The following is a 10,461-nucleotide window of genomic DNA, read 5'->3' on the forward strand; positions in this document are numbered from 1 at the left end:
TGTGCATGGTCATCATTCAAACATTGGATCCTTGACATTCCTTAGAGCTACCTGAAATTCTGCATTAGCTTCTCAATTTACCATTACACAGTTGGTTATATAGGGGATACACATGACATATAGACAGTCCCTCTTTGTATTATGTTCAAACTGGCTTTAATGAATAGTTGATAAATTTTGCATCAATCCAAGTGGGCCCAGTTATATTAGTTGTGTCTGTAATATGAATAGGAGATTAATGGGGAATTTCTCTTTCCTTGAGTACACTGGGATCTTTATTGACTTTTTTTTAAGATCTGATCTTTTTATTTTAGCCTCTTACCTCAGAAGCCAAGCATTTGCTTTATGTTCAAATATTTCCCTGCTTTCTTTTGCTTCCTTACATTCACCTTGCTGTCCTGTTGCTTTTTCCAGAATCTCAAGCCAAGTATGGTTATTTTAAAGTGCATGTTTGAACAGTCCAATCTCTGGATTCCTTTGGGCCTATTTCTACTTTTTTGTTTATAAGTGGTAGTTTTATAGCAAATGCCAAACATTTTGCATGAAGAAAATCATAAAAATTAGTTGAGGGTCTGGATGATGGTATCTTCAGAGAAGATGTACTTTTGTTTCTTGCACGCAATAAGCATAGGGCTAGGTCAGTTTAATGCTATTGGGGACTGAGTTGATGCAAAACAGGACTTCAGGGTTTCTTGAGAGCTGGTCTATTTCTTGTTTACCTTTATTCCTAGAGTTCATCTGTTTGAAGTCTCAACTAAAATCTCAGGGTATTTTCCAGTCTCCCCTTCTCCATGGCCAGCCTAAATACCATTCCTCAGTTCTCAGAGACTGTCCAAAGCTCTGGTCAAATCCTCTGCTTCTCAGCCAGCATTTTATTTAGCAAATCTTCAAAGGTAACAGCAGCACCAACCATTGAACCCACCACTTTGATCTTCTCTCTGGGATTGGTCCTGTTTTTTCTTCCTTAGTACATCTTTGATATCTTCAAACACATATATTTTATCTATTTAGTCCAGCTTTTCTACCTGTAAGCTGAAGAATTAGTCTGAAGTAAACCAGTCTACCAATGTAGGAATGGATTGCCATATTTTCAAAGTACTTTCTGAGACATGTTTCATGTCACTAATAACATAAAAATGTTATTTTCAAAAAACACTGTGGTTACCTACAAATATTAATATTACCTAAAATATTAATGAAAGTAAAAATCATCAAATCAATACCAATATAGTCATGCACTGCATAATGACATTTTGATCAATGACAGGCTGCATATATGATGGTGTCTCCATAAGATTATAATGGAGCTGCCCTATACAGATACAGCACTTTTTATCTTTTATACCATATTTTTACTGTACATTTTATATGCTTAGATATGTTTAGATACACAAATACTTAACATTGTGCTACAGTTACCTACAGCATTCAGTACAGGAACATGTTATACAGGTTTATAGCCTAAGAGCAACAGGCTATACCATAAGCCTAGGTGTGTAATAGGCACTACCATCTAGGTGTGTAAAAGTGCACTCTTGAGGTGCACAGAATGATGAAATCGCCTTGTAATGAATGCATTTCTCAGAACATATGCCCATCATTAAGGGATGCATAACTGTATATCTTTACATTGCATTTACCATCAGTACTATGGCAATTGTGAGTAGACAGAATGCTTGGACTAAATTATACAATAATCTTGAGACCCTACCTTTATTCCATGTAAGCTTGGCTCCTCGTAACAACCTTCTATATTACTGGGCTTTCTGAATTATTTCTTATAAAGTTTTTTCTCAATGTTAATATATATAAGTACTACTAACTATTTTTGTAGGATCCAGCAGGACATGTGAATGCTATGTGGGACAAGGGACAATTCATTGTGTGACTAGGCAATGCACTGCAGGATGTCTAGCCTCCCTGGCTTGCTGGCCAGGAGCAACACCCCAGTCATTTTTAATAAGCAAAAATGCTTCCAAAATACCCTCTAGGACTCTGTATCACTTTTTTTTTTTTTGGAAACCCTACATTAGACTTATAAAATCATCCCTGAAGACAGTGCTAGCCCAGGGTATGTGTGGAGCCCAGCATCATCATCCATAAGGGGCCAAAAGGTAGTATGGACCAGTCACATATATGTGCTCTTACCGCTCCGTTACCTGGACGACTAATCTAGTGAAAATACGTTAGTGTTAATATCAAGGACAAAGGTAAAGAAGCCAACACATACCTTGAGTTTTTTTTCTTGGGTTATTATCTTCAGCGATGATAACCTCTTGTATTGTCACCCACCAAGGCACAGGCACTGAACTGTTCTAATCCTGCCATCTTAATCCTCTCAACAACTCTATAAAGAAGAATTATTATCCCCAATTTATTTTTTTTCCGTCCTATTTTACAAGCCAAATTATTTCCACTTTAGAGATGAGGAAACTGGAACTTAGAAATGTATGTGACTGCCCAAGATTTTTAAAACTGTTAAGCACCTCTGTGGTTCCGCGGCACTCAAGGCCTCCAGATCTTGTAAAGCTCTCGTGCCCAGCTGTAGGTGTAGCAGGGGGTTGTGCAAACTGATTGGCACGGCTTGAGGAAAAGGAAAAATGGGTCTTAGAAGGGCTTCATATGGAAGTAGCTGTTAGCTCAACTCCGCCTACCACTCAGCAGCCAGCTCTAGGCGCTGTCCAGCAAGCCCACTCCCATAAGCCGGCACTGCAGCGGCTGCGCTTTCCTACTTCCCTCATCCTAGTAGCCCGCACTTCGGAGCACTCTGAACCCCACTGTCCCTCCCTCTACAGCAGCGCATCCCTCGCGACCCACTTTCCAAAGCTCTTTGCCACCCCCTCACCCTTTGCCCTCAGCCCACAGCCGAGCTCACTACCCCCCGGGCTCCCTCCGGCGTGGTGGCCCCGCCGGCGCGCCCTGCTCGCCGCGCAAGCGCACTTCGGGCCGCGCCTCGCCCAGAGCGCCGCGGCTGGGGCTGGGCCCAGAGCCTTCATTCCCTTGGCAACGCAGTACACAGGTGCTAGCCTCGGCCGCGCGATGTGCTTCCTCAAATTGGGTGAGGAGGGACGGGAAGGAGTCTGGAGTAGAGGGTCGGGGGGAGCGTTGAGGGGCTGGGAAAGATGATGCAGGAGGAAGTACAGTTCGCCCCTCTCCACAGAGCTCCTTCAGTCTGGGTTTTGCAAGCGCACGGTCTGGCCCTGTCGCCTGCTCCGCCGCCCCTACTAACCCTCTTCTCCCTCAGCGCGCCCACGTAGACCAAGACGATTTCCCTCACGTGGAGTTTCTCCTCTTTCTTGATCTTTAGGTGCGGGGGATAAGTACTCCTTCGGAACACTTCAACACAGGAAGCTCTTTCCTCACTACCATCCCCCAAACTTGTTTGGGAACAAGTTTCTCCCTCTCAGGGGATCGCCCCATAGAGGGCCTGGGTGTTACATACCAGAAGATGTGAGTATTCACCTCCCCTTAGGTAGGGCTCAGTTTTAAGGCTGTTGAAGGATAGCCAAGTTTTGTGGAAGAAAAACTATAGGGGATTTGTGATCTTCACAGTCCGAACAGGAGAAAGTGCCCTGGTCTCTTGCAACCGTGTTACTTATGGTCTTCGCCTGGAAGGAGTTAAGACAAGAAAGAGCAATCTCTCGCAGAGAAGGTTCAGATAGGAACACTCTAAGTTCACTACATTTTGATGGCCCTAATGTTCTCTGACTATGTGTTGTTGTTTTTTCTTTGTTTTTTATATACCACCCAAAGATGTATGGCTTGGCATACGGCTTATCTAGGATCCCGACTAGTATAAAAGGATATACTTTAGGAGCCAGAACAGCTGTGAGGTTTAAGCCAATCAACAAGGTAATGTGCTAGGATTTTAGTGTGGTCCGTGTTGCTGCATGTGTTTGCACTGGGGTTAAAAGGGCAGGGAATGGGGAGGTGAACTAAAAGAATATGCCCTGAAATTTAAGGAAAGTAGGCATTTAGGAGTGTCCCAAGGAGAGTGGAAAAAAATTCACTGAAGAAATAGTCCCAAGACAGGGCTTCAGTGCTGAGATGCATGAGGTTAAAATACTGGAAGCTGTGTTTATATACATTGTAGTATCTTGTCAGTTAAAAAAAACAAATTCCAACTTTTCCACCCTTTTGTGTGATTAGATTTCAAGTCTAAAGTCTTTAGTATAGGATCCTAATTTCTTTCTGGACGTTTTCCTGACATTTACGCTCAAGAAGTAGTGATACTGGCTCTCAAAATCTGAGCTGGGTGGTAAGAGTAGTGACTGGGACAAGCTCCCTTGGTTCTCTACCCATCCTGGGTTTATCTCTGCATCCTATTCATTATGTATCCTTAGGTAGCTGCACCACACCCATATCTTGATTTTCTACCGGCCCTCAGCCTATTTTTATAGCTTGAGGTGGCTGAACTTTAGTTGATTTATGAACAGGAAGAAGATGATTTTGTTTTTTCTACCAGCAAGGCTTTATGTGCGTATATATCACCCTCTAACGTATTGATCTTTTTATGGAAACAGGATGTGACACTTTACCCAGGCACGTACCAGAGAGTAAGTCCTCAGGAGGAAAAACACAAACAAAGTTTTGCTCCATTTAATGCCCTGGTGCCTCGATTTAGGAGCTACTCAAAAGACAATTATTGTCCCGGGTATGTTTCATCTTTTCCGGTGCACTTCAACAAAAAGCAACAGAAGGGGAAAAAGTACATAATAGGAAAAGAAGTACATAAAGAAGAGATTACATCTAAACTATCCCAGTTAAATAAGAAAACACTCACCTTTAAAAATTTAACCTATTGTCTCCCAGGTCTGTGGCATTGTAGAGTTGTATATCATAGTTATTCATTCAATAAATATTTATTAATGTGCCAGGTAGTTTTGTACTAGAGATTTTGCAGTAAACTCATCACACAAGGCTTCTGATTTCTTGGAGCACAGACATTCCTGAGCACAGACAGATGAGAAGCAAGTACACAAGAAAATATCAGTAGTAATAAGGAGAGTGATCATATAATTTATTATTCAAACTGTGCCACTTCTGAGAGTGAAACGGGGGCCTGTTAATAATTATAGCAGGACAGTAGCCATAGGCTAAACTATCACAGGCAAACCAGGAAGTATGTTGACTTGGTGATATGCTACAAAGAAAATAAAACAAGATGACGACATGATAGGGAGTGATGGGCTGGGCTGCTTTAGCAAGGGTTGAGGAAATGGCATTCGATCTGAGATCCAAATGACAAGACTGAGCCAGCCCTGTGAAGATCTGGGAACAGAGAAGTCCAGGCAAAAGGAACAGCAAGTGCAAAGACTGCAAATTGGGAAGGAATTTGGTATGAGGAAAAAAGAAGTTTAGCATGGCTAGAGTGTAGTGAACAAGGGGGGAATGAGAACAAAAAGGAGGGTGGGCTGAAGTATGCAGGCCTTGCAGGTTAGGGGGCTTATTCTCAGTGTTTCAGGAAGCTGTTCAGAGTGTATGGAATTGTAGGGCAAAGGGTCAAGGCCTTTCTTTTACTGATGAGAAATCCAAGGATCAGAGAGTGAATGTAACTTTCTCGAGCTTGCGTTAAGGAAGTGGAAGCGTCGAGTCTTGCCCCCAAGTCCACTCTAAGTTACTTCCCCACAGTAAAGAGTCTGTACGAAAAAACAGTGTTATGAGCAAACACGATTTTAAAATAATACCATTGTCAAGAAAATGTAACTGGTTCTCCTTTGCTGTGCCTACGTTGTAGGTAGATTATTGCTGCACTTTTATCACCAACTTCAAAGTGTGGGCAGTGCTAAGTCATCACTGTTGTAGCTTTCATCACCCGCCACTTTTGGGGTCTTCTGGTCTCTCAGCTGAGGATACTGATTTGCAGAAATATCTTTTAAACTAAAGTTGATCTTTACCCTAGCTGGATATCAAGACTGGCTATCTTTAACATTAACATCTAATTAGAAATACATTAACAGGCAAAGAAATCCCATGTTCCCCATGTTTGTCAGGCATTAAAAAGATAAGTCTGTTGCCTTTTTCGCAGGGGTTAGGCCTAGTTCAAGGATGGCTATGGTACTGAGGGAGTTCGTGAATGGTCACTAACTCATTAAACATGATGTTTGTATTTTTATTTCCAGCCCTGGCACATACAACCCAGAGATGAAGCCACATCCCAAAATTGCTTGGCCAATGAAATTTGGGTCTCCTGACTGGGCTCAAGTTCCATGTCTACAGAAAAGAACCTTTAAAACTGAGGTAATACAACTGGACTTGTGCAGAGAACTCTTATCTAGTACTTTCCACATATAGGAGGGGTTCTTAACCAGGAGGCTTGGAATGACTCTCAGGAAGTCCTTGGTCCTGAAATTATATGCACAATTTTGTGTGTGTCTGGATCTGAGGATCTTTTTGGAGAGCTATACAATTTCATTAGATTTTTATTTATTTTTTATTTTACTGATGCATGGTCTCACACTGTCACTCAGGCTAGAGTGCAGTGGCATCATCATAGCTTACTACAACCTCAAACTGCTGGGCTCAAGCGATCCGCCTGCCTCAGCCTCCTGAGTAGCTGTAATTACAGGCATGCACCACCGTGCCCCGCTAATTTTTTTAGTTTTTGTAGAGAGGAGGTCTCACTATGTTGCTCAGGCTGCTCTCAAACTCCTGGCCTCAAGCCATCCTCCCACCTTGGGCTCCTAAAGTGCTGGGATTACAGGCATGAGCCACCATGTCCAGCCTCATTAAATTTTTTAAGGCATATATAACTAAACAAAAGTCACATTTTCTTATTTGATCCTCAAATAATCTCTTGTGGTAGACACAGGAGAAATATCCCTATATGAGAGAGGAAGACACTGAGACCCAGATGGAGGAAGTGATTTGTGCAGGTTGCACAACTGGAATCTAGATATTGTGAGTCTAAGCCAGTGCTCTCTCCATCACACCACTTGAGTATTAGATCACCAGGGAGCTGTAGAGCATTCTGGTTAAGAGCGTGGATTCTGGGGACAAAACTGCCGAGGTTCAAATACTAGCTCCAGTATTTACTTGCTATGTGATCTTGGGCAAGTTCCTTAATTTTTCTGAGCCTTAGTTTTCTTAATCTGTGAAATGGGTAAAATGATGGAATCAATCTAATAAGGTTATAAACATTGATATAATGTGGACAATCATTTAATACAGCACCTGATAGCATAATAAATGCTCAAACCATGTTTGTTACCATAATTCCAGAGGTGCCTTTTATTTTCCCTGGTGGAACTTTGGATTAATTCCACAAATCTTTATCAAATGCCTAATGTATTAACATCATTGTGTTAGGGCCTATGGGTAACATTCAAGAATTAAACATATAATCCTTGTCTTTAAGAAGGCTACCAACTACTTGGAAATTTGCCAAGTAGCAAGTTATTCTTAGCATGATATATACTATAGTAGGATGATAAAGGGTAGATGGACATACAAATGTTGAGAGAATCACTAAGGCTCGATTACTGTGGGGTTGGGGTTCAGCTGAGCCACATATCTATAGTGTACATTTCTCTTTTGCACAGCCAGGAAGACCAGAGGCAGAGGGTTCTCATTAGACTATTGAGCTAGATAATATTCTTTCATTGCAGCTGTCCACAGACAAAGACTTTAGAAAGCATCGGAACCGTGTGGCCTACCTAAGCCTGTATTACAACTGAGCAGCAGTGACTACCTTCACGTGCTCCTCCTGAAAACAGAGTCTCCAGGATTAAGGACAGAGCTGCTCTTCTCCTTCTGTATTGCTGTGCCCTCCTGTCTGCCAGCATGGGGCCCAGGGTGGGGCCAGGGCTCATAACTGCTGTATGAAAGCATAAAGAGTAGTACAGAGTACTAGCTCCATCTGCTGGTTTGTGGTGTATACATACGGAGCTGGGTGGGAAGGTTCCTGTTGGGTGTTGAGTTGGTTTCATTATAGTGAAATACTCAGGGGCCCCTGCCCTCTAGTTCTAATTCCCAGGCACCAGTTTTTTATATTCTACCACTAACCCTGGTCCTAAGAGGCTATTGGCCTGTACACATCAAGGATATGGATGGCATCTGGGTTTATTAGATACAAAAGACACTTAAAGCAGACTAAAATATTTATGTATATGTTTTAGGAGTTCTTCCAAGTTTTTGAATTCTCCTGTGTGGAAGAGGAAGGTGTTGATTTGGTTGCCTTTCTCAGATTGACATAAAACTCAAAGAACCAAAAATTCCCCCTTTCCCATTACATTATCTGTTTGGTCTGTTAGTCATCATATATGCTGAGTTCCTACTATGTGTCAGGCAGAGTAGTAAGCAATGGGGATACAGCAGGAAATCAAAATAAACTCATCTACTAGCTCCCTGGGCCTGGCCTCAAGTCTGAGGGGAGGACTCCCAGGGCAGCTAATGGGTTGGGTCTACTCCCCAATCTGAATGACCTCTGAAGCTTTACAGGTTAGTCCAGAATTATAAAGGCTAGAACCCACAGCAACCACTTTCAAAATACTTATTCAGACACTCGGGCCTGAGAGGTAGGCCTCTTTCCTTCTGTTTTGCAAAAATCCCGGGACTGTATAGAAAAACTGCCCTCCACCCTGAGATGGAACTGAGAGATCAAAGAATGACTCAAACAAGTTCAGCTTGCAAGTTAGATGAGTTTATTAGAGCTTACTGACACTGGGTGCTCACTGCTTGCACAGGAGTTCTCCAGACACTCACTCCTGGGTGGCACAGGAGTTCTTCAGAGAGTAAAAATCACACTGCCTACCTGTGGTGTCACCTTAAATCTCTTCCCAGTGAGTGAGGTAAAACTCTTACATTGATACAATACAGCTATTACAGTGCTGTTGTTTATCATTTTGTTTAGATCAAGTAGGATTTGCTTTATGAATCTGGACGCACCTGTGTTGGATGTGAAAATATTTAGAATTGTTATGTCTTCTTGTTGAATTGTTCCCTTTACCATTATATAATGACCATATTGTCTTTCATTATTTTTGTTGATTTGAAGATTAAGTTATCTGCTATGTGAACTGCTACACCAGCTTTCTTTTGATTTCCATTTGCATGCAATATCATTTTCCATCCCTTCACCTTGAGTCTGAATGCATTCTTGTGGGTTAGATATGTTTCCTGAAGACAGCAGATACTTGGCTTGTGTGTATTTATCCATTCGGCCAACCTATGTCTCTTCAGTGGGCACTTTAAGCCATTCACGTTTATTGAAAAAACTGATAAGTGGGGTGAATTTCTGTTCATCCTGTTGAGTAGAACTTTGTTGCTTTGTTTTCTCTCTTGAGCCATTGTGGTATCTTGCCTTTGACCTTTAGCTTTTGGATGATTTTACACTGTTGAGTGTCTATTGTGCTGATCCATGTGTAATGCATTTCTGAGTACTTCTTGCAGGACAGGTCTTGTTTTAACAAATTCCCTCAGTGTTTGCTTGTCTGAGAAAGACTTTATTTCCCCTTCGTATATGAAGCTTAGGACACAAAATTCTAGGTTGGGCACTATTCTGTTTGAGAAGACTAAGAACGGGGCCCTAGTCCCTTCCAGTTTGTAAGGTCTCAGATAAGAAGTCTACAGTTAGTCTAATGGGTTTTCCTTTGCAAGTGACCTGCTGCTTTTGTCTTACAGCATGTAGGAGGACCTCTTTCATGTTTATTTTGGCCAGTCTGATGACCACGTATCGTGGTATCTACTTGTTTGCAATGAATCTCCCAGGAGTCCTTTGAGGTTCTTGTACTTGGATATCTAGATTTCCAGCAAGGCCTGGGAAATTTTCCTCCATTATTCTCTCAAATAGTTTGTCCAAAACCCTTGTGTATTTTCTTCTTCACCCTCAGGGATGTCCGTGATTCTTATGTGAGGCATCTTCATGTCATCCCATATTTCTTATAGGCTTTGCTCTTTTCGCTTATTTCTCTGCTCTATCTCTGTGACTGACTTGTTAAATTGGAAGATGCTGTCTTCAAGCTCTAAGATTCTTTCTTCTGCTTGATCTAACTTATTCTTAAGGTTTTCCAATGTGTTTTGTAATTCCTTGAATTAATTTTTCATTTCCAGAAGTGCTGTTGATTTTTCTTTAATATTTCCATTTCTTTAGTGAATTTTTCATTCATTTCCTGGATTTTTGTGTGTGTGTGTGGTTTCTTTGTGTTGAGTTTCCATTTTATCTTGCATTTCATTAAGTTTCCTTACAATCCATGTTCAAAATTCTTCATCTGTCATTTCAGTGTTCTGATTTTGGTTGGTATCCATTGCTAGAGAGCTGGTGTTCCCCTTTGGGGGTGTCCTTTCAGTTTGATTCTTCATACTTTCAGAGTTCTTACGATGATTCCTTCCCATCTGGAGCAGCTGTTGCTTCTTACCTCTGGATTTTTCTTTAGATAATGACATGCCCTGTTTAGTCTCTGAGTCAGTAGTTGGTGCTTGTGGGTGAGATTTGACCATACCCTGTGTGATGAGTCAATAAAT

The 10,461-nt window shown here is 41.6% G+C and overlaps 1 protein-coding gene across 1 annotated transcript; it reads left to right on the plus strand.

Annotated features, from left to right (window-relative positions):
- Window positions 1-3,026: 3,026 nt before the first annotated feature.
- Window positions 3,027-7,676, plus strand: PIFO (primary cilia formation). The gene is made up of 6 exons (XM_012659015.1): window positions 3,027-3,058; window positions 3,308-3,450; window positions 3,754-3,852; window positions 4,524-4,654; window positions 6,123-6,240; window positions 7,608-7,676. Exons 1-6 carry the CDS (start codon window positions 3,040-3,042, stop codon window positions 7,674-7,676), a joined length of 579 nt encoding a protein of 192 aa, XP_012514469.1. The 5' UTR covers window positions 3,027-3,039.
- Window positions 7,677-10,461: the final 2,785 nt, after the last annotated feature.

The sequence above is a fragment of the Propithecus coquereli genome, unplaced genomic scaffold (genome assembly GCF_000956105.1).
Source record: "Propithecus coquereli isolate 6110/MARCELLA unplaced genomic scaffold, Pcoq_1.0 Scaffold595, whole genome shotgun sequence".
Classification (NCBI taxonomy): Eukaryota; Metazoa; Chordata; class Mammalia; order Primates; family Indriidae; genus Propithecus; species Propithecus coquereli.